Source organism: Lepidochelys kempii, chromosome 6 (genome assembly GCF_965140285.1).
Source record: "Lepidochelys kempii isolate rLepKem1 chromosome 6, rLepKem1.hap1, whole genome shotgun sequence".
Classification (NCBI taxonomy): Eukaryota; Metazoa; Chordata; order Testudines; family Cheloniidae; genus Lepidochelys; species Lepidochelys kempii.
The window spans coordinates 76,276,795-76,300,923 of record NC_136385.1 but is presented as its reverse complement, the minus strand read 5'-3'; the positions used below and the strand labels follow the sequence as shown (position 1 = coordinate 76,300,923).

The 24,129-nt window shown below is 40.3% G+C and overlaps 1 protein-coding gene across 13 annotated transcripts in view; it reads left to right on the top strand.

Annotated features, from left to right (window-relative positions):
• Positions 1 to 24,129, top strand: part of RYR3 (ryanodine receptor 3) — a 581,512-nt gene that overhangs the window by 269,961 nt on the left and 287,422 nt on the right. For all 13 annotated transcript variants that reach the window (XR_012159473.2, XM_073348839.2, XM_073348831.2 and 10 more), the window contains 6 exons: positions 1,548 to 1,634; positions 3,482 to 3,708; positions 5,076 to 5,877; positions 6,362 to 6,562; positions 8,929 to 9,031; positions 12,758 to 12,895. Coding sequence is in view for 12 of the 13 variants with exons in the window: in XM_073348839.2 (XP_073204940.1) it covers positions 1,548 to 1,634; positions 3,482 to 3,708; positions 5,076 to 5,877; positions 6,362 to 6,562; positions 8,929 to 9,031; positions 12,758 to 12,895 (1,558 nt within the window). In the remaining variant the exon portion in view is untranslated. The remainder of the gene's footprint in view (positions 1 to 1,547; positions 1,635 to 3,481; positions 3,709 to 5,075; positions 5,878 to 6,361; positions 6,563 to 8,928; positions 9,032 to 12,757; positions 12,896 to 24,129) is intronic.

Here is a 24,129-nt window from a genome sequence, read left to right as displayed (position 1 = left end):
AAGAAGCTAAAGGTAACCTCGCTGGCACCTGACCAAAATGACCAATGAGGAGACAAGATACTTTCAAAAGCTGGGAGGAGGGAGAGAAACAAAGGGTCTGTGTCTGTCTGTAGTTGTCTTGGCCAGGGACAGAACAGGAATGGAGTCTTAGAACTTTTAGTAAGTAATCTAGCTAGGGATGTGTTAGATTATGATTTCTTTAAATGGCTGAGAAAAGAATTGTGCTGAATAGAATAACTATTTCTGTCTGTGTATCTTTTTTGTAACTTAAGGTTTTGCCTAGAGGGGTTCTCTATGTTTTTGAATCTAATTACCCTGTAAGATATCTACCATCCTGATTTTACAGGGGGGATTTCTTTATTTCTATTTACTTCTATTTTTTATTAAAAGTCTTCTTGTAAAACACTGAATGCTTTTTCATTGTTCTCAGATCCAAGGGTTTGGGTCTGTGGTCACCTATGCAAATTGGTGAGGCTTTTTATCCAACATTTCCCAGGAAAGGGGGGGTGCAAGTGTTGGGAGGATTGTTCATTGTTCTTAAGATCCAAGAGTCTGGGTCTGTAGTCACCTAGGCAAATTGGTGAGGCTTTTTACCAAACCTTGTCCAGGAAGTGGGGTGCAAGGTTTTGGGAAGTATTTTGGGGGGAAGGACGCGTCCAAACAGCTCTTCCCCAGTAACCAGTATTAGTTTGGTGGTGGTAGCGGCCAGTCCAAGGATAACGGGGGTAATATTTTGTACCTTGGGGAAGTTTTGACCTAAGCTGGTAAAGATAAGCTTAGGAGGTTTTTCATGCAGGTCCCCACATCTGTACCCTAGAGTTCAGAGTGGGGGAGGAACCGTGACAGCCTCAGCACACATTGCTGCAAAGATACTAAATAATGCTGTTGCCCATAGGGTTGGCCTTAATTTAGATGGGCCTCCAGGGCAGTCTAAATTACATTGAGTGATTCTGGCCCCCAAAGCTGCCTAGAATTGAGAGGTGAGTTAAAGCCATTTTAGCCAGCCCTCCTGCACAGAATTTCACCCCTGATTCCTCTCTTTTTTCCTAACAAAAAAGCCTAAATTCAAATAATTTTACCTAATTTTGATTTCAAAGCTCTTTCCCAGATTGAGTACCTATATACTAATAGATATTTCTTTTTTCTTAATCTTGGTTTGTAATAAACTGCATCTTGAACAGAAGAGGTTATCATAGAATAGCTGACACATTACAGATGACTTTATAGTACACACCATACATATATACCCTGATCCTGCAAGCATATACCTACATGCTTACCTTTAAATTCAAGAGTGGTCCCCTTGACTCTGATGGGGCCACTCACATGCTTAACATTAAATATGTGCCTAAGTGTTTGAAGGATTGGGGTACATTGTACAGTGCAATATAGGGCAAACTGTAGTTTGGCTTCTGATGGGCAATTTAATGCCTTGTGTACAATTATTTAATAAACATGTAGAAGTTGCAGTACAGTATATATATATTGACATAAACTGGTAAGTGACTCTTTATGCCTTTTTAATTGTGATAAATCTATTTTTTCAGGTTGAACCAACCACAAAATTATTTCCAGCAGTTTTTATACAACCTATGAGCACAAATTTGTTTCATTTCGAACTTGGTAAATTAAAGGTATTTGTAATTGTTTTCTATCAATAAATGTTGCTATTTTAAATCTGGTAACTCTCACAGAAAAGCCTGGTAGTGAGATCCTTGTATTGTTAAAACTTAATTACTTTTACAAAACACGTAAATTGACTATTATACAAGGGCAAATTATAATTCTCAAAAGAGGTGAGCCTAATTTCAGTACAGGACAAATTTGTAGAAACTATAATAAAGAACAGAATTCTCAGACACACAGATAAACATGGTTGGTTGGGGAAGGGTCAACGTGGCTTTTGTGAAGTGAATTCATGCCTCACCAGTCTCTTAGAATTCTTTGAGGATGTGGATAAGGGTGATCCAGGGAGTATAGTGTACTTGGATTTTAGAAAGCCTTTGATGAGGTCCCTCACCAAAGGCTCTTACGGAAACTAAATAGGTTAAGGAGGGAAGGTCCTCTCATGGATGAGTAGCTCATCAGTAGCTAAAAGACAGGAAACAAAGTGTTGGAATAATTGGTCAGTTTTCACAATGGAAAGAGGTGAACAGCAGGCTCCCCCAGGGATCTGTACTGGGATCTGTGCTGTTCATTATATGGGGTGAACAGTGAAGTGGCAAAATTTGTAGATGATACAAAATTATTCAACCTAGTTAAGTCCAAAGCAGGAGTTAGAGTGATTTTAAAAAAACGCGTGACTGGGCAAAAAAATGGCAGATGAAATTCAACATTAATAAATGCAAAGTAATACATATTGAAAAAAATAATCCCAACTATACAGATACAACAATGGATTCTAAATTAGCTGCTACTACCCGAGAAAAAGATCTCTGAGTCACTGCAGATTGTTTTCTGAAATCTTCTGTACAGTGCACAGCAGTGGTCAAAAAAGCTAACAGTATGTTAACAATTAGGAAAAGGATAGAAAAGAAGACAGAAAAGATTGTAATGCCACTTTATAAATCCATTGTGCACATACATCTTGAATCCTGTGTCAAGTTCTGCTTGCTTCATCTGAAAAAGGATATAGTGGAACTGGAAAATGTTCAGAGAAGGGCAACAAAGATTATCAAAATTATGGAACAGCTTCCATGCGACGAGAGACTAAAAAGATTAGGGCTGTTCAGTTTAGAAAAGAAACGACTAAAGGGAAATACAATAGAGGTCTATAAAATCATGAATGGTATGGAAAAAGTGAATAGACAAATGTTATTTATCTTTTCCCACAATATAAAAAATCAGGGGACACCTACTGAAATTAATAGATAGCAGATTTAATACAAAAAAGAGGAAATACTTTTTCACCCAACACATCGATAAACTGTGGATTGCAATGGGATGGTGTGATGGCCAAAAACATAACTGAGTTCAAAAAAGAACTGGATAAGTTCATGGAAGATTGATCCATCAATGGCTTTTGGCCAAGATGATCAGGTATGCAACCCCACGCTTGGGGCAACCCTAACCCTATGACTACCAGAAGTCGTGTGGGGAAGGTGTGTGGATCACTCCATAATTGCTGTGTTCTGTATGCTCTTCCTTATGTTCTGGAACACACTACTGTCATAGATAGGATATTGAGCAAGATGGACCATGTTCTAAAACAAAACTACCTTTGTCAAAATAAATTAAGTACCCTTGATATCTTTAAAGTTGAGTTTGTTTGCTTATTTGCAAATTTATAAATTTCTGTAATCCTCAGTGGGAGTCTCCCAGTGACTAGTGAAAAATAACTACTGTTATACAGAAGCCACATATTTAAGAGTGTGTGTCTGTGTGTGTTTTAAACCATTATACATGGTAATATTTGTGCCATAAGATGTTGGTAAACAATTTAAAATATTTTCTTTTTAATTTTCCAATTTATTTATTGCAGAACACCATGCCTTTATCAGCAGCTATCTTTAAAAGTGAAGAGAAAAATCCCATTCCTCAGTGCCCCCCACGCCTTGATGTGCAAACAATTACACCTGTGCTCTGGAGCAGAATGCCTAACAGCTTCCTGAAGGTGGAGACTGAGCGTATCAGTGAACGCCATGGTTGGGTAGTGCAGTGTCTGGAGCCACTGCAAATGATGGCACTTCATATTCCAGAGGAGAACAGGTACATTTGGAGAGAACCACAGTGGTTTTCTTGTGAAGGAAATATGTAGGGGTAGCTGACTGAGGTCCCTCTTTCAGAGGGGTGTCCTCAATGCCTAGGAGTACAGTCAGGCTGTAGTCTGAATTACTTTGACAGTCATTTAGAATTTCTGATTTCATTTACTGTAACTAACATCCAGTATATATGTGATTTAAATATATGTTAAAAGCCAAATAATCTTGATGCCATTTGATCACTTTACTGTAGGTAAAATAGAACCCTTTACAGACATTAGGAGAATATCTGATTTTGTTTCATTAAAAGATAGAGCTAGACCTTCTAAAGTACTTTGGATTGAATCTTCACCCAGTTCAAAACACAAATATAAATTACATGCAAATGCTGTAATTCTGCTTCTTTGTGTTGTTTTTAAAAGTATTTAATATTTTCCTATAATCTACTTTAGTTTTACAGTCATTAAACTACATATTCTTGATTGAAATAATATTTTAGAAATCTAAACTCCCTCTAAATTGCACTGAATGTTCAATTTTATCTTCAGAGTTACAGTAATGTAGTTTTGGCTGTTTTATTTGATATTCTAATATGCATAACTTGATCCTGTGCAAAAATGTAGTTTTTTAACCATATTTCTTTTGCAGACTGATTTAATAATTCTGCTTTTGATAGGTCAATTTTAGTGAAATTTGGTTCAAGAAAAAGAGCTAAACATAGTGTACTTTATCCAGAAATACTACAATATTCTTCAGAAAGGCTCCAAAAACACTGCATCTTATATTGATGTTACTGAAGTGTTTTGGACCTTTAAAGTAAAATATTGTCTTTTGAAAATTAATATTCTTGAATGGGTACTCAGGTGCTCTGAAAGCTTTTCCATATATTAGATAACTTATCTGCCATATCCCTTTTATTTCAGTATTTGTCCTCTCCTAACTAGGGATTTCTAAATTATCACTTGCTGGTTAAAAGAAAAGGAGTACTTGTGGCACCTTAGAGACTAACCAATTTATTTGAGCATGAGCTTTCGTGAGCAAGAGCTCTCTTCATTGGATGCATTCCAATGTAGCTCACGAAAGCTCATGCTCAAATAAATTGGTTAGTCTCTAAGGTGCCACAAGTCCTCCTTTTCTTTTTGCGAAGACAGACTAACACGGCTGTTACTCTGACACTTGCTGGTTAGGTGATGTGGACATAGCGATTATTAGGTACTAAAGTGAATACATGTAGTGTAAAACAGAACTAATCAAAACCTTATCCTTTAACTCATTATACCATTATTCCTATTTTCCCCCAGTTTGTTTGTGGGTGTATTTAATGAAATCTCATTTATGATGTTCACTGTCATGTTTCTTTGGTTTGCATTACAGGTGTGTTGATATATTGGAGCTATGTGAACAAGAGGATTTGCTGCAATTCCACTACCACACTTTAAAACTCTATAGCTCAGTTTGTGCACTGGGTAATAATAGAGTTGCTTATGCACTCTGTAGCCATGTGGACCTATCTCAGTTATTTTACACAATAGATAATCAGTATTTACCTGGACTCTTACGCGCTGGATTCTATGATCTACTTATCAGTATTCATTTGGAACGTGCCAAAGAAGCCAAGCTTATGATGAACAATGAATTTATCATTCCAATTACAGATGAAACTAGAAAAATTGAATTATATCCTGATGAATCAAAGAGACATGGGTTACCAGGAGTTGGGCTTAGCACTTGTTTGAAACCAGGTTTTAATTTTTCTACTCCTTGTTTCATTGTGGCCAGTGAAGAACATCAGAAGCCCAGTCCAGAGATACCACTTGAGATACTCAAAACCAAGGCCATAAGCATGCTGACAGAGGCAGTACACTGTAGTGGTGTTCATATCCGAGACCCTGTTGGAGGGAAAGTTGAATTCCAGTTTGTTCCTGTTCTTAAACTTATAGGAACTTTACTTGTAATGGGGGTTTTTGATGATGATGATGTGAAACAGATTTTACTTCTTATTGATCCCAATGTGTTTGGAGAGCACAAGGAAGAAACAGAAGAGAAAACGGATAAGGAGGAAGTTACACAGATTGAAGAAAAAGCTGTGGAAGCTGGGGAAGAGGCATTAAAGGAAACTAAACCGCCGATGAAAGGCTTAGTGCAGACAAGATTACCTGAATCTGTTAAACTCCAGGTGACCATTTTAAAGTAAATGTATATCAAATGTAATACTGATGAAACAAGAATAGGGTATGACGTCTAGTGTTTGCAGCCAGTAACCTGGGATTCAGGACTCCCAGGTTCTAGTCCTGGCTCCATCATTGACTTGCTGTGTGACCTTGAGCAAATCACTTCACATGCAAGGTACTTGACATGCATGTTATGGGAGAGAAGAAACATTTATAAAGCACTTTGACAGCATCCAATGAAAGGCAGTGTATAAATGCAAAATAATGTAGATCATAATAATAAAATATCTGTATATATTTATTATTACTTGTTAAAAATCAGAGTTAGTGAAAAAATAAATATTTTTATTATTCTAATTTTTATTGCCTGGCAAATAGAAGAACCTTTCGTATTAGTGTGCAGTGTTCATTGTTGTTCTTTCATTTTAGAGTTTATGGTTTAGATTATCAATTAAGATATTTAACTCTCCTCTATTTTTTTCATGCTAGATGTGTGAGCTACTCAATTATTTCTGTGACTGTGAGCTGCGACACAGGGTTGAAGCTATTGTATCATTTGCAGATAATTATGTGTCAAAGCTGCAATATAATCAGAAATACAGGTACAATGAACTCATGCAAGCATTAAACATGTCTGCTGCTTTGACTGCCAAGAAGACGAAGGAATTTCGCTCTCCCCCTCAAGAACAGGTAAAATAAAGGACAGGAGGGTTTTTTTAAAGTGTGATAAGTGAGGAAAGGAAGAGGTAGAATTGTCTAACTCCTAAACTAGAATTTTGACCCTGGGAGAGATGGAACATCTTATGAAATAGTTTATTAGGCTGCCACAAGATGTTACAAGCCAAAATTTTCAAACCTGAATTCCTGAATGTAGGATCCTATATCCATACTTAAAGTCTGCCTAATTTTGTAAAGGTGCTGAAGTTAATAGGAACTACAGGCAGTCAACTTCTTTGAAAATCAGGCCACTTTTATAGAAGTGACTAAATGTGGATCTAAGAACTTAACTTTCACGCATAGGTCTGAAAATATTGACCTTGGACCCCTGAATGGAACTCTGTGAACCTACCAGTTTTTGCTTTGCAAGTACTGTTGGTATGCATGAAAATGGACTTATCTTGTAACCAACTGACTTCTCCATTTCTAAAAGTAGTTCCTCAGTTTTGCGGGGGGGAAAATTCAAGGAGAGAGAGAAAAATGTTCTGATTTGTTGGAAATCTATGAAACACCAGAGTCAATTAATTTACCTGTTATTTGCTTCATAGTTTTTGTGTGTACTGCACTAGAGATGCATGCAAAAGGTAGCAGGCATCAGGTTTGTTATGGAGCTAATTTTTTGATAGTTTGTTTTTTCTGTTTTACTTATGTGGGGCTTTGGGAATGTTTGTTTACTTTTTCAAGACAATTGGCTAATGTCTCCTCTAAAACTTTTTTTATTGTTGGGAATCTTTTTATATGAATCATAATGAGGGCTGTTGATTAATCACAGATAACTTACATAATTAACTTTTAAAAATGAATCACATTTTAAAAATTAATTGTGATTAATCACAGTTCTAATTGCACTGTTAAACAATAGAATACCAATTGAAATTTGTTAAATATTTTTGGATTTGTTTTTTACATTTTAAAATATATTTATTTCAGTTACAACACAGAATACAAAGCGTACAGTGCTCACTTTATAATACTTTTGATTACAAATATTTGCACTGTAAAAATGACAAACAAAAGTAGTATTTTTCAATTCACCTCATACAAGCAATCTCTTTATCGTGAAAGTGCAACTTACAAATATCGAATTTTTTGTTACATACCTACACTCCATAACAAAACAATGTAAACTTTAGCGCCTACAGGTCCACTCAGTCCAACTTCTTGTGCAGCCAATCGTTAAGAGATACAAGTTTGTTTACATTTACAGAAGATAATGCTGCCCGCTTCTTATTTACAGTGTCACCTGAAAGTGAGAACAGGCGTTCACATGGCACTTTTGTAGCCAGCAGTGCAAGGTATTACATGCCAGATATGCTAAATATTCATGCTTTGACCACCATTCCAGAGGACAAGCTTCCATGCTGATGATGCTTGTTAAAAAAAAAAAAAGCATCAATTAAATTTGTGGCTGAACTCCTTGGAGGAGAACCTGGAGTGCCTTCCAAAATCTGAGAGGGACGATGTGTGGTGCATGCTTTCTGATGTCTTAAAAAAACAACACTCTGATGCAGAAACTACCAGAACCTGAACCACCAAAAAAGAAAATCAGCTTTTGGCTGGTGGCACCTGACTCAGATGATGAAAATGAACATGTCGGTCTGCACTGCTTTGGACCGTTATTGAGCAGAATCAGTCATCAGCATGGACGCATGTCCCCTGGAATGGTGGTTGAAGGATGAAGGGACATATGAATCTTTAGCTCATCTGGCAGGTATTTACCTGCCAGATGCTGGCTACAACAATGCCATGCAAACACCTGTTCTCACTTTCAGGTGACATTGTAAACAAGAAGCGGGCAGCATTATCTCCTGCAAAAGTAAAAAAAATTGTTTGTCTGAGCAATTGGCTGAACAAGAAGTAGGACTGAGTGGACTTGTAGGCCTTAAAGTTTTACATTGTTTTATTTTTTAATGCAGTTATTTTTTTCTACATAATTCTACATTTGTATATTCAACTTTCATGATAATGAGATTGCACTATAGTATTTGTATTAGGTGAATTGAAAAATACAATTTGCTTTTTACAGTGCAAATATTTGTAATAAAAATAAAGTGAGCACTATACACTTTGTATCTGTTTTGTAATTGAAATAAATATAATTGAAAATGTAGAAAACATCCAAAAATATTTAAATAAATGGTATTCTATTATTAACAGTATGATTAATCACAATTATTTTTTTTAATTGCTTGACAGCCCGAATCATAATTAAAATCCTTAAGCCAGTTCTTTTGAGAACCAAGTGTAAATAAGTAACAGTAAAGGATGTCTGTGTTACTGTACTCTGTGTAGGCCCCTGTGCAGTCCTAAATATTTGGGTTTATTTTTGTCCTTAAAAGATTAATATGTTGCTAAATTTTCAACTGAGAGAAGATTGTCCCTGTCCAGAGGAGATTCGGGAAGAGCTATATGAGTTTCACGATGATCTTCTAATTCACTGTGGTGAGAGGCAAATTATTTTTTTCACTGATTGAACATTATACATTTTAGTTCTGATTCTTTTCCATAGCAAGCAAGATACTGAAGACATAACTTACTTGATTTTAGTTGTGTTATGTATCGAATGACTGTTCCTGGCGTTTCTAAGTCCCGAAAGGATCTAAAGTGTGTGTCATGGTTTATTTCCATTGTAAAGTTTTAATTGAATTGAACATTTTTATTATATATTATTTAAATTTTCAGCCCTACCTAGCCCTGATATTAGAAGAAGGAGGAGGAGATGATGGTGATTAATTAAATTTAAATAACAAAGAAATCACCAGGGAAGAAGTTCTGGATACCCTAAAAATTAATTAAACTTACAGCTGTAAACGGAGACTGACCCGCTAGACATAATTATATATTACACGGGGGAGAGGGGACATACCTTTTTTGTTCGTTTTGCTTCATAAGTTAGGAAATGCCAGAATTAAAGTTGCCTGTGCAACCTTAATTTGGCCCCCTTGTGTGAATGTGTTGTGATATATTTTTTAGTTACATGAGCACACACTATTGTTTCCACAGGACTCTTGCTTCCGTGCACAGAATGGACGTGCTCTTGGGATGGTTCAGGGTTGTGTAGTGAAGGTTCTGCTTCACTTGTTGGACACTGCTTCATTTGTTGCATAAATTGTATTCTGGGTTCCGGGAAGTGGTTGGCCTAAGCCCACCCATTCCTAAAGTCCCTCTCACTTAACCCAGAGGGAGGTACCAGTGGACCTGGGCCACAACTAAATGGTGGAGACAACAAATGAAAAAACAGGGATGGGAGTGAAGGTCATAAGGCAAAAATCAAAGAACATGAAGGGGACACTAAACAGAGAACTCCAACAGTGCCCACTGCTCCTCAAAGGGTCCATCAGTCCCTCCAATCATAGTCCAAGAGGACTCCAATTCTGGTGGTGCAAGCCAGGACCAACCTCTGGCATAGCAAAGGGGACTCTACCACTTGCACACTATGTGTGCACTGCAATTAAACACCCATGGCTGGCCAGCTGACTCAGGCTCACAGGGCTTGGGCTTAATTGCGGTGTGGACATTCAGGCTCAGGTTGGAGCCTGAGCTCCGGGACCCTCCCCACTTGTGGAGTTCCAGGGCTCAGGCTGGAGCCCAAGCCTGAATGTCTACGTGGCAATTAAACAGCCCAGCAAACCAGAGTCCCGTGAGCCGGAGTCAGCTGGCAAGGGCCAGTCACAGGTTTTTAAATGTAGTGCACATATATATATACCCTACAGTGTAGATTGTGTGGCAGGGGTTCAGCTAGGAGATTGGAAGGTGTGTAATGAATGAGGCAGGGGATTGTAGGAAGAGAAAGGATGATCTTATGGTTAAATCAGTTGAATGATTTCCTGGAGAAGTGGAATCTATCTCTGCGAGATAGTTTCTGTGTGAGGCAAGTCATGGATACCAAACTTTTCACAAGTGATAATCATTTGTGTTCCTGATTTTCTGATTAGGGACCCTGGGATCTAATTTACAAAAGTGCTTAGCACTCACATATGCAACTGAAGTCAGTGGGAGCTGTAGTGCGAACATATTAAGTGGTATAAAATGCTAAGTACTCTCAGAATGCTAAGTAGAAAAAATAGTTTGTGACAATGTAATTGAGGAAAGTATAATGCATACGTAGAAATTAGCTGAATGAAGGATACACAGGCAACTTTGCTTCTGGCATTTCTTAACTTTTGAATGCTTGACTTTGCAACCTTAACAGTTGTTCTTTTAACATAGCTGTTTGTGTGCAATTTCCTAGATTTTTTAAAAAGCAAACTGAAAATTCAGAAATTCCATTATGTGATATCTTCTTGACACCTATATGTTTCTTCTGCAGAGTTGGAACCCTAAGAGTTGGAACTTCACAGAACTCTGCCATTTGAGTTAATGGGGTAACTGATAGAAGTAGTAGGTTGTAAACGTCTTTGCAGGTCAACATTAGAGGGGGATAGGACACTGGCAGTGTGTTTCAGAGAGATCTGGTGAAACTCAGGAATCTTGGGTTTCATTCCAGGCTCTGGAGGAGAGTAGATCTAATGAACACAGACCCTGTTGCCTCTTTTCCCCCAGATTTGACCCCTTCTGCACTACATATCATCCAATCTATTCTTGACCCAGGTCTGTCTTTTCCCCATTCTCATCTCCTTTTTCCAGTCCCACTCTCTTTACCTACCCGGTCTCAGTCTTCACTGCTCAGGCTTCTTATACTAACCACAGTCTCCTTGCCAAGCAATCCTAGTCTCCACCTCCAGGTTCTCTTAGTCCCTCTCTCCCCCTCCCCACATCCAATCCCAGTCTGCTTGCCCAGCCAATCCTAGTTACTTTCTCCCAGCTCCTCATCCAGCTTGTCCTCTGCTCCTCCCACTGACTCCCAGTTCTAGTCTCTCTCCTTAGGCTTATCCAATCCAATCTCACCCATCCCCTTCCTGCTGACTCTTTGCTGCAGTCTGCTCCCCTCTGTGGATCCTTGTCTCTTTGCACAGCCAGTCCGAGTTCTCCCCCGACACCTCAGCTCCTCATATAATCTCAGCGTCCCACATCTCCCTCCAGCCAACTGAACCCTAGTTCCCCTCTCTGATTCCGTCATGATCTCTCAGTCCCATTCCCCTTCCCTGCAGCCTGGATTCCAGTCTCAGCTTTCCCTCCCTCCAGATTGCAGCTTCTTTGCCCAGCCAGTCCCAGTTTCCGTCCTCACTTCTGGTCCCACTCTTACCTGATTCTGTGTCCTAATCTACTCCTCCCTTCCCCCCGCCCCCATCCTGTCTGGATTTTGTCTCCTTTGCATTTGAATCAGACTGCTTCCTCCTCCACACTGCCTGGCTGCCAGTTGGAGAGAGAGGCTCCCTGCTCTCCATTCAAGTGTCTGGCTCCACCACAGCATGAAACAACTGGTAGCATCAATTATAGGGAAAGACCACTTTTACCCCTGTGTTCCTGGTCTGGAGGGAACATATCAGTTGCTCAGTGGAGAATATGCATGCACAGTCCCGTCACACATAGGAGCTATAAGGGGATGGAGCATCTCTTTAAGCATGGTTCAGACACAGTTTGGTCAGCTCTAGGTGCTGTGAGAGTCTGTCTACACAGCAACTAGACACCCGTAGCTGGTCCGTGCCAGCCAACTCGGGCTCACGGGGCTCAGGCTGCAGGGCCGTTTCATTGCTGTGTAGACTTCCAGGCTTGGGCTTGAGCCCAAGCTCTGGTATCCTCCCACCTCTCAGGGTCCTTTAACAAGAAACAAACTCCACCAGCCAATAAATAAAAGCATCAAACCAACCCCTTTAAATCATCCCATTCAGAGGAATATATTGTTACACTCTCCCTAAACCCGAGCCAAATCTTACAGGACTTTTGTGTCATCATTAATTGCAGTAGAATCTTCCTAAAACAATAGTTTTATAGTTGTGTCCCCTGTTATACTAGGGGAATCAATTACTGATGTTCAGAAGGAGTATTATATATCTGATTATTTGTAATATTTATACTATAACTGTAGTAAATTTGCTGTTTTGAGGGGTACTACTATAGCTAACATTCTAGAAATCCGCTGGTTAAAAGCTATTTTCAATATTCCTAATCTACAGATTTCTTAACCTTATGCAGTACATGTTGTGGAATTTTTTTTAAGTATGTGTGTTGAACAATTTTATCTTGAAGGCATATGGTTTGTTTCTAATTAGTTTTACTGCATGTTAGGTATTCCACTCGAAGAAGAAGAGGAGATGGATGAAGACACTTCCTGGATGGGCAAACTTCGTTCACTGATATACAAAATCAAAGGCCCACCAAAAGCAGAAAAAAAAGAGCCTACAGAGGTGGAGGAAAAGTCTCCCAGTAAGTTTTTTAAAGTGGTACGTCTAGTACTGCATATTTCTCTTACTCTGCAGAAGTTTCAGTGCTGTAACATTTTTTCTCATAAAAGTTTGTATGAATAAAAAGACATTTTTTATACAGCAGAACGAAGAAGGGAGCTGTATCTTTAAGTAGTTTTCAGACAGTTAAAAAAAGCATCTGGGCTCCAGGCCATGATTAAATGAGTTTTTATTAGAGATGGATCTGAATCTGTGGAATAATTCAGATCCAGAGTTGAACTTCGTGGATGCATACTGGCATAATGGGTCAAAGCAAAACAAAAACTCAGTGTGGTGTTTAGATGGTGCTTGTAATTATTAGAATTGGGAGCACTGGCTGTTGGGAGTCTGAAAGGACAGGAAACAGGAAGGAGTGGGGAGGAGTTGAAGAGGCTGAGGGAGAGCTACTGAGGATGCAGTGGCAGCTTGGAAAAGAGGTTTCCACTTTAAAAAATAAAGTCCTGTTGAAGTTTGTTCGTACCTTGCTTGGCTACTACAACACTCAGATTGTGGGAAATCCAGATCTAGACTTGCAACTTGTTACCTTGGACCCATGTCTGCTTCAGATTTCTTCTGAAACTTACCATTTTCCACTTTATACCTTACCTACATTTAACTTTTCCACAGTGCCTATTCCAAAGGCTGTATGTTTTCCACTGCCATGATTCCTGTGACAAAAAACTTATCTCTTTCCCCTGTCTTTCACTAAGCAAAACTTTTCCATGGATTTTTACATATTAGTGGTTTGATTCTATTCTGTGTTTTAGCCCAGAACTCGCAGCCCAGGAGGGAAGGGGGCTAAGGTAGCTTTGAGACTCCTTTGTGCCATTCTTACCCTAAGTTGTTCCAGCGTCCACAGCATGATTAGACAGTATTCAGAGCTGTCTAATTTACAGCCATCTCCCCAGGCTGCCCTATGGGCTATGGTGCTACAAGGAATTTTCACATCATTGTGTGCTGAAATCCTGTCACTGGCACCCATCCAATCCCCAGTCCCATTCTCCATATGACAGAGCTTGCAGATGGGTCCTCAGAAGTAAGCCTTGTGGCTCTCTTCCTAAGTGCCTGCACCAGGAGAATCCTCCCATAATTTGAACCAGGGTTTTAAGGGCCCCTTTACGCCATTCTAGCCCTTTACGTAAGCCATTGTTTTTAAATTATTAAATGATAGGTATATAAACTTTTATAATGGAGAATAAACTCTCTTATAATTTAAATGTTGTTCCATAGCTTTTCTTTTTCTTTTCCAATTTTACTGAGATTGTTACTTTTTTATTTTTGACCATCACTTTCTCATTTTTTTGTTATAAAAAGCAACCAGCACCACTTAAACTTAATCATCTTTCCATTGTTCTTACATTTCATTCCATCTACAATTATTAGTGCTAAAATATGTAGTTGGTTTTTGAGTATAAAAATAAAAACAGCTCTTTTGATCTAGTAAAGTAGGGGATAAGAAAAGAACTATGAAGAAATGAATATTAGGAGAGTTTCACTATTTGAATGGATTTAGCAGGGATGGAATATCCTGAATAAGACAAGTGTTTCCACCACTCACGGCCCATTTCTGTGACAATTACTAATGAGTAATCCCAATGAAGTCTATGAATTATTCATGTGAGTGCTGTGTATGGTTGTACATTTTGCTGTCTTTTGAAAATTTTCTACTTTTTTGTCTGAAACACCAAATATTCATCAGATACAATTATACATATCTATAATATGTATTTTCCCTCTATTGAAACCCAGGTAATAATTTCTTGTAAGCCCTTTACGTGGTGTTTGGGACTACTGAAATAGGAATACTATTATCTAGGCATTTTATGTCAGTTTTGCACTTCAGTACAAATTCTGTGTACAATGAAAGCTGTGCTATCCAGCACTTTACCAACCAGAAAGCTCTATAAACCGGCATTTCTGATCTTCATTGAAATCCAGTTGGTGTGGGGCCGGCAGGCTCCCTACCTGGCTCCACGTGGCTCCCTGGAAGCGGTGACATGTCCCTGCTGCTCTTAGGTGGAGGAATGGTCACAAGGAGTCCGGAGTGCAAGAGAGGCTCAGGGCTGGGGCACAGGGTTGAGGCGTGGGAGGAGGTGCGGGGTGCGGGCTCTGGGAGGGAGTTTAGGTGTAGGGGGGGCTCGGGGCAGAGGGCTGGGGTGTGGGAGGGGATTCGGGGTGCTGAATCTAGATGGCAATCACTTTGGGTGGCTCCCGCAAGCGACGACATGTCCCTGCTGCTCCTAGACAGAGGCGTGGCTATGCAGCTCTGCGCACTGCCCCCGCCCTGCCTCGCCTCGAGCACTAGCTCTGCAGCTTCCATTGGCCAGGACCCATGTCCAATGGGAGCTGCAGAGATGGCGCCTGTGGGCGGAGGCAGCACACATTGCCTCCTACCTGCACCTCCGCCTAGAAGCAGCAGGGACATGTTGCTGCTTGCAGGGAGCCGCCCGGATCCAGCACCCCAACCCTCAGTCCTGCATCCCCTCCTGCACCAAACTCCCTCCCTCTTAGTTAATTGGAATTTTCAACTTGCCGGCACCCCCCCACCCATTCCCCCAGGATGCTGGATAAAAAAGCTTTTACTGTATATATCTTTGGCCTGAGGTGAAATAATGTTCCAGTGTTTAATATAATAGTTCATTGTGCACCATGTTCCCATAAATCTTTAGCGCATGCCTTCAGAAACAGAGACCAGAGTAAAATATTGTCTTGTTATGATCAGTCTGTCTGAAAACTTTACTCTTTAGTTCTTCAATCTTGTTGCCTTTTTCACTGACCTTTCATCTTATTCAAAATATACATGGGGGAAAGAACTGATGTAATTTATCAGAAGAATTATTTAACTCTCATGTCATAAAGCAGGGTATTGTAGGTACAACCACAAAGGAGAATAAGTGGAATGTATCCCCATAACTTTGCAGTGTTGAGTTAAGCTATGAAATATTCTTCTTATAAAGGTGTATGCAAGTATTAACACAAGTGTTTGAAAGGTGTGCAGAGACTCTGAATTTAAAAGAAGAAGAAAAAGCAGCAGTCCCAGAGGCTAGAGGAATACCTTACACCTTAAAAAAAAACAATCCCTGGTGTCCAGCAGCATGCACAATGGAGCAAGGGGCTATGGAATTACAGGTGAAAAGTAGAGAATTTTTTGAGGAAGACCACTTCTACCATTTTGTTACTGTTTTTTTAAATTCGTTGTTAGGAACTGAGAGAGGAATAGTGGAACATAAGAATGGCCATACTGGGTCAGACCAAAGGTCCATCTAGCCCAGTATCCTGTCTTCTGACAGTGACCAATGCCAGGTGCCACAGAAGGAATGAAAAGAAAAGGTAATCATCAAGTGATCCATCCCCTGTCACCCATTCCCAGCTTCTGGCAAACAGAGGCTAGGGACACCATCACTGTTCATCCTGGCTAATAACCATTGATGGACCTATCCTCCATGAATATCTAGTTCTTTTTTGAACCCTATTATAGACTTGGCCTTCACAACATCCTCTGGCAAGGAGTTCCACAGGTTGACTGTGTGTTGTGTGAAAAAATACTTCCTTTTGTTTGTTTTAAACCTGCTGCCTATTAATTTCATTTGGTGATCCCTAGTTCTTGTGTTATGAGAGGGAGTAAATAACACTTCCTTATTTACTTTCTCCACACCAGTTATGATTTTATAGATCTGTATCATCTCCCCCCTTAGTCGTCTGTTTTCCAAACTGAAAAGTCCCAGCCGTATTAATCTTGCCTTTTTGTGAACCTTTTCCAATTCCAATATATCTTTTTTGAGATGAGGGGGGGGCCACATCTGCACACAGTATTCAAGATGTGGGCGTACTATGGATTTCTATAGAGGCAATATGATATTTTCTGTCTTCTTATCTTTCTTAATGATTCCCAACATTCTGTTCGCTTTTTTGAGTGCCGCTGCACATTGAGTGGATGTTTTCAGAGAACTATCCACAATGACTCCTTGAGTGATAACAGCTAATTTAGACCCCATCATTTTATATGTATAGTTGGGATTATGTTTTCCAGTGGGCATTACTTTGCATTTATCAACATTGAATGTCATCTGCCATTGTGTTGCCTGATCACCCAGTTTTGAGAGATCCACTCTCTCCCTCCTCCCTTACCTCCCTCCATTCTGAAAACTGACAATTTACTCCCATTTACTCCTAACCTTTACTCCTACCATTTACTCCTACTCTTTGTTTCCTATCTTTTAACCAATCCATGAGAGGACCTTCCCTCTTATCCCATGACAGCTTACTTTGTTAAGAGCCTTTGGTGACGGACCTTATCAAAGGCTTTTTGAAAATCTAAGTACACTATATGCACTGGATCCTCTTTGTCCACATGCTTGTTGACCCCCTCAAAGAATTCTAGCAGATTGGTGAGGCATGATTTCCCTTTACAAAAACTGTATTGACTCTTCCCCAACAAATTATGTTCATCTATGTGTCTGACAACTTGATTCTTTACTATAGTTTCAACCAGTTTGCCCGGTACTGAAGTCAGGCTTACTGGCCTGTAATTGCTGGGATCACCACTGGAGCCCTTTTTAAAAATGGGTGTCACATTAGCTATCCTCCAGTCATTTGATTTAAATGATAGGTTACAGGCTACACTTAGTAGTTCTGCAGTTTCACATTCAATTTACTTCAGAACTCTTGGGTGAATACCATCTGGTCCTGGTGACGTATTACTCTTTAGTTTATCAATTTGTTCCAAAATCTCCTCTAATGACACCTCAATCTTGACAGTTTCTCAGACTTGTCATCTAAAAAGAATGGTTCAGGTTTGGGAATCTCCCTCAGATCCTCAGCCAGGAAGACAGATGCAAAGAATTCATTTAGGTTCTCCACAATGGTCTTATCGTCCTTGAGTGCTCCTTTAGCATCCCAATCATCCAGTGGCCCCACTGGTTGTTTAGCAAGCGTCCTGCTTCTGATGTACTTAATTCTTTTTTGGTCTTCCTAATTCATAGATATTTCATAGATATTTAGGTCAGAAGGGACCATTATGATCATCTAGTCTGACCTCCTGCACAACGCAGGCCACAGAATTTCATCCACCACTCCTGCAAAAAACCTCTCACGTATGTCTGAGCTATTGAAGTCCTCAAATCGTGGTTTAAAGACTTCAAGGAGCAGAGAATCCTCCAGCAAGTGACCCATGCCCCATGCTACAGAGGAAGGCGAAAAACCTCCAGGGCTTCTTCCAATCTGCCCTGGAGGAAAATTCCTTCCCGACCCCAAATATGGTGATCAGCTAAACCCTGAGCATATGGGCAAGATTCACCAGCCAGATACTACAGAAAATTCTTTCCTGTGTAACTCAGATCCCACCCCATCTAATATCCCATCACAGGCCATTGGGCCTATTTACCATGAATATTTAATTACCAAAACCATGTTATCCCATTATACCATCTCCTCCATAAGCTTATCGAGCTGAATCTTAAAGCCAGATAGATCTTTTGCCCCTACTGCCTCCCTTGGAAAGCTATTCCAAAACTTCACTCCTCTGATGGTTAGAAACCTTCATCTAATTTCAAGTCTAAACTTCCCAATGACCAGTTTATGTCCATTTGTTCTTGTGTCCACATTGGTACTGAGCTTAAATAATTCCTCTCCCTCTCCAGTATTTATCCCTCTGATATATTTATAGAGAGCAATCATATCTCTCCTCAACCTTCTTTTAGTTAGGCTAAACAAGCCAAGCTCCTTGAGTCTCCTTTCATAAGAGAAGTTTTCCATTCCTCGGATCATCCTAGTAGCCCTTCTCTGTACCTGTTCCAGTTTGAATTCATCCTTCTTAAACATGGGAGACCAGAACTGCACACAGTATTCCAGGTGAGGTCTCACCAGTGCCTTGTATAACGGTACTAAAACCTCCTTATCCTTACTGGAAATACCTCTCCTGATGCATCCGAAGACCGCATTAGCTTTTTTCACGGCCAAATCACATTGGCGGTTCATAGTCATCCTATGATCAACCAATACTCCAAGGTCGTTCTCCTCCTCTGTTACTTCTAATTGATGCGTCCCCAGCTTATAACTAAAATTCTTATTATTAATCCCTAAATGCATGACCTTACACTTCTCACTATTAAATTTCATCCTATTACTATTACTCCAGTTTACAAAGTCATCCAGATCCTCCGGTAGGATATCCCTGTCCTTCTCTAAATTGGCAATACCTCCCAGCTTTATATCATCCACATACTTTATTAGCATACTCCCACTTTTTGTGCCGAGGTCAGTAATAAAAAGATTAAATAAGATTGGTCCCAAAACAGATCCTTGAGGAACTCCACTGGTAACCTCCCTCCAGCCTGACAGTTCACCTTTCAGTAGGACCCGTTGTAATCTCCCCTTTAACCAATTCCTTATCCACCTTTCAATTTTCCTATTGATCCCCGTCTTATCCAATTTAACTAATAATTCCCTATGTGGCACGGTATCAAACGCCTTACTGAAATCTAGGTAAATTAGATCCACTGCATTTCCTTTGTCTAAAAAATCTGTTACTTTCTCAAAGAAGGAGATCAGGTTGGTTTGGCACAATCTACCTTTTGTAAAACCATGTTGTATTTTGTCCCATTTACCATTGACTTCAATGTCCTTGAAGTCCTTGAATTATATTTTTACATTTCATTTGTCAGAGTTTATGCTGCTTTCTATTTTCCTCACTAGGATTTAACTTCCACTTTTTAAAGGATGCCTTTTTGCCTCTAACTGCTTCTTTTACTTTGTTGAGCCATGGTGGTACTTTTTTTGGTTCTCTTAGTATGTTTTTTAATTTGAGGTATAAATTTAAGTTGAGCATCTATTATGATGTCTTTAAAACGTTTCCATGCAGCTTGCAGGGATTTCACTTTTGGCACTGTACCTTTTAATTTCTGTTTAATTAACTTCCTCATTTTTGTGTAGTTCCCCTTTCTGAAATTAGATGCTACAGTGTTGGGCTGCTGTGGTGTTTTCCCCGCAACAGAGATGTTAAAGTTAATTATCTTATGGTCACTATTACCAAGCAGTCCAGCTATATTCACCTCTTGGACCAGATCGTGTGCTCCAGTTAGGACTAAATCAAGAAATGCCTCTCCTCTTGTGGGTTCCAGGACTAGCTGCTCCAAAAAGCAGTCATTTAAGGTGTCAAGGAACTTTATCTCTGCATCCTGTCCTGAGATGACATGGATGTAAAAAGTACAACAGTTTGTAAGACTGTACAAGATATCAAAATAATTTTACTATGTGCTATAGTTCTCACGAACATTTTTATAGTCATAGTGCCTATAGGTCAACCAAGTTGGGATCCTATTTTGCTAGGGGTCAGACATAACAGGTGGATGAAACAAAGAAATGGGTCAGGGTGCAGAGGAAGTGAGTTGAGGTATCAAAAATAGTAAAATGTGCCCAATTCTTAGCCAGTCAGGAGCAGTAATCAGAAATTTGCTCTTCCTTAGTCACTAGCATTTGACAGTTTGTATGCTTTATGGAGGAGGTCAATTTTGAGAAGGAACTTAAAGGAGCATAAGATGGTGGCTTTATGGATTTTTATTGGTAGTTTTCCCCACTCGTAAGAGGCAACAAGGGAGAAAGAACAAAAGTGCTTGTCAGAGAAATGGAGAATTAGGCAATCAAGCAGGCATCATTGGTGAAGTGAAAGTGGGAGCCAAGCTTGTGATAAAATAATAGGTGAGATAGATAGGGCAGAGCTAAGTTGTGCATATTCTCTCTTCATGTATTGCAAAAATATGTCCTAATTTTTCCTCTCTCCAACTTTTTTTTAACATTTCTCTGATCTCCTAATGTGAGAATGCTGTCCAGGTTTTCAGTTATTTATCAGTGCCGTAAGGTCATTTGTATATTTTTATTAAACAATACTGTGTCCATCAAAACTTATTCAAAATCAAAGTTACAAAACTTTAAAGTTTACTAAGCCTTTAATATCCAAACCAAAGCTGTAAAACTTCTTATCTACTGCACACACTGCAGCCTAAATCACATCGAGCCTGTGGCTAATAACCATATAGATCTTGCTAAGCAAATCCAACATTGTTTGATAAGTCAAATCCATAGCTCCCAACAGAAAGAAAGTGGGTCTATTTCCTGGCAGCTAGAAACTTTGGAGGAAAATGCTGAATCTAACGTTTCCAGGTATAGTTTATTGGTTTTTAAGTAAAAGTGACAAATGCTAAAAAGTGCAGTGTTTGTAACAATGACACAGTCCCATCTTTTTTGAGCCACACATTCAGGTCATGTTTAACTCTTTCCACTTCTTTCAGCGCAACACTACTAAGAGCCAACTTCTCCTTTCTGCCCACATTGCCAAAATTCTTGTCCAGCCCTAATCATCCCACACCTTATCGACTGTAATCTCTTCCTCTCTGCCCTCAGTGCCCTCATTTCTTCCTATTAAGTCCATTCAAAATGTTGTTGCTAAAATAATTTTACTGGTTCATTGCTCCATACTCCTATAGGCCCTAATTTTTCCACTTCTGAACCTATTCAATATACATCTTTTTATCTTATTTACCTTAAAACCCTTTTTCTTACTAGCCATAATCTCCATTAGGAGATCAACAGAAATAAGAGCCCACTCCTTCAAGAAATCTTATTGGAGCTCTCACAAAGATAAAATTGTTCTTTGGATCCCAGAAGCATTTCTTTACAAAGGTCATCTCTCCTTTCTACACATCAGAGAGTTTTACCCTTTTTCTGCTCTGACCCAAAGCTTGAGAGAGTAGTTCTAGTATAAATTGGATCTAAGCAGCGTGGTACAAATATTTCTCATATGTAGTGAGTGTTCTAAGCCATCAGCATTATTTTCTCATTTCCATCCACTGTGTCCTCTGACATAAATCCTTAAAATCCTCCCTAGCCAGATGATTCATTTGTGACTCAGTCAGATTTATGTAGCATACAGCAAGTTAGTTCTTAACAGTATAATGGCAAATTCCACCCATTCTGTGACAGCATCTTGGACCAAAAAAGCATCTGCATCAACCAAAAAGAACTTCAGAGTGGCCATGTTCTCCACTATTAACAATTTTTATTCTCTATTTCAAGTTGATATTTTATTTCTTAATGGACAGGGACAATATTTAAGGAGAAGATCAAACTGGAGGAAGGGGTAGTGCCTGGGAAGTTGCCCCCTCAGAAAATAATGGTTACTTTCAACCAAACTGGAGCAGGGAAGGTAGGGAGCACTGGGAGAATGATTTTTCAGCTGTAGAGGGAATTCATGGACTGGCAGAGTAGGCAAGCTGCATGGGGGAGCTGAATTGAATTGTTTTGGAGAAAAGGGCTCACTTACATCAGTGAAACTCTGTAGCTTCTTATATGGGGAAGTACATATGTTTTTCAAGTGCTTGCTTGTGTCCATTCCATTGTAGGTGTGTGTGCTCGCTGGAAGTTTTTACCCTCAGTGGTATCCGTAGGGAACCGGCTCTCGTGCCTTCTGTAGTGACATACATATGTGCCGGTATAAGGGCACCGCTGCCTCCCCTCCCTCAGTTCCTTCTTACTGCCAGTATCGGTGCTGGAAAGCTCCCCTTTCCCTAGAAAGTGGTTCCCATTCAGTGGTTCTTTGAACTTTTTTCTTTGTAAACAGTTGTAGTTACTGTTCTTAATAGTTTAGTGTACTTGAGGGCATGGCTGCACTTGCAGATGTAGAACACCATGAGTTAAACCAGCCCTCAGAGACTGCAGTAGGGAAAGCGCTGCAGTGTGTTCACACTGACAGCTGCAAGCGCACTGACGTGGCCACATTTGCGGCACTTGCAGCGGCATTGGGAGCGGTGCGTTATGAGGAGCTATCCCGCAGAGCATCTCTTCCCATTCTGGCACTGTGGCTTGTGGGAAGGGGGCAAGGGGTGCGGGGCATTCTGGGTCCTGTCCTAATGCCTCGTGATGCATCACTTCGCATCCCAGCAATCCCTGTGCTCCCGTCCACATTTGGTGCCGTCTTTCAACATTTTTGTATTGAGCACTCTGTCTTTTCTTTCGGTCTGTGGGAATGGAGCCCAAAGTGCTGAGGAATATGCTGATGGGTCTCACCAGCACGTCACGTTTGGCAGTCGAGTTACTCCTTAATCTACAAACTGACAGTGAGGAGTCCGACGATGATGTCGACTTGTGTCATGCATATGACACAAGATTGCTTGTGGCATTCATGGACATGCGTACCACCGTGGAACACCGCTTTTGGGCTCGGGAAGCAAGCACTGAGTGGTGGGATTACATTGTTATGCAAGTCTGGGATGAGGAGCAGTGGTTGCAGAACTTTCAGATGAGAAAAGCCACTTTCATGGGACGGTGTGATGAGCTTGCCCACACCATGCAGCTCAAGGACATGAGATTGAGAGCTGCCCTGCAGATGGAGAAGCGGGTTGCTGTTGCAATCTGGAAGCTGGCAACTCCAGACAGCTATCGCTCGGTCACTAACCAGTTTGGAGTGGGAAAGTCGACTGCTGGAATTGTGTTGGTGCAAGTTTGCAGGGCCATTAATCGCATCCTGCTCAGAAGAACTGTGACTCTGGGTGACATGCATGACATTGTAGCTGGCTTTGCACAAATGGGTTTCCCTAACTACAGAGGGGCAGTAGATGGGACGCATATTCCAATTCTGGCACCAGCCCACCTAGCCTCCGAGTACGTTAATTGGAAGGGGTATTTCTCTATGGTTCTCCAGGCGCTTGTGGATCATGGTGGATGTTTCATTTCCGGGCCAGCCTGCGTTAATATCAAGGTGCATGACGCACACATCTTTCGGAACACTGGCCTGTTCAGGAAGCTGCAAGCCAGGACTTTCTTCCCAGACCTGAAGATCACCATAGGGGAAGTCGAAATGCCCATTGTAATCCTTGGAGACCCTTCTTACCCTTTAATGCTGTGGCTCATGAAACCCTACACAGGGAGCCTTGACAGCAGCAAGGAGCAGCTCAACAACAGGCTGAGTTGGTACAGAATGACTGTGGAGTCTGCTTTTGGCCATTTAAAGGGCTGCTGGTGCTGTCTGTATGGGAAGCTGGACTTGGCCAATGACAACATCCCCACGGTTATATCCCCATGCTGTACCCTCCATAACATGTGAAGGGAAGTGTGAAAGATTCACTCAGGCATGAAACTCAGAGGTTCAACACCTGGAGGTTGAATTTGAACAGTCAGAGAGCAGGGCTATTAGAGAGGCCCAGCATGGGGCTGCAAGGATTAGGG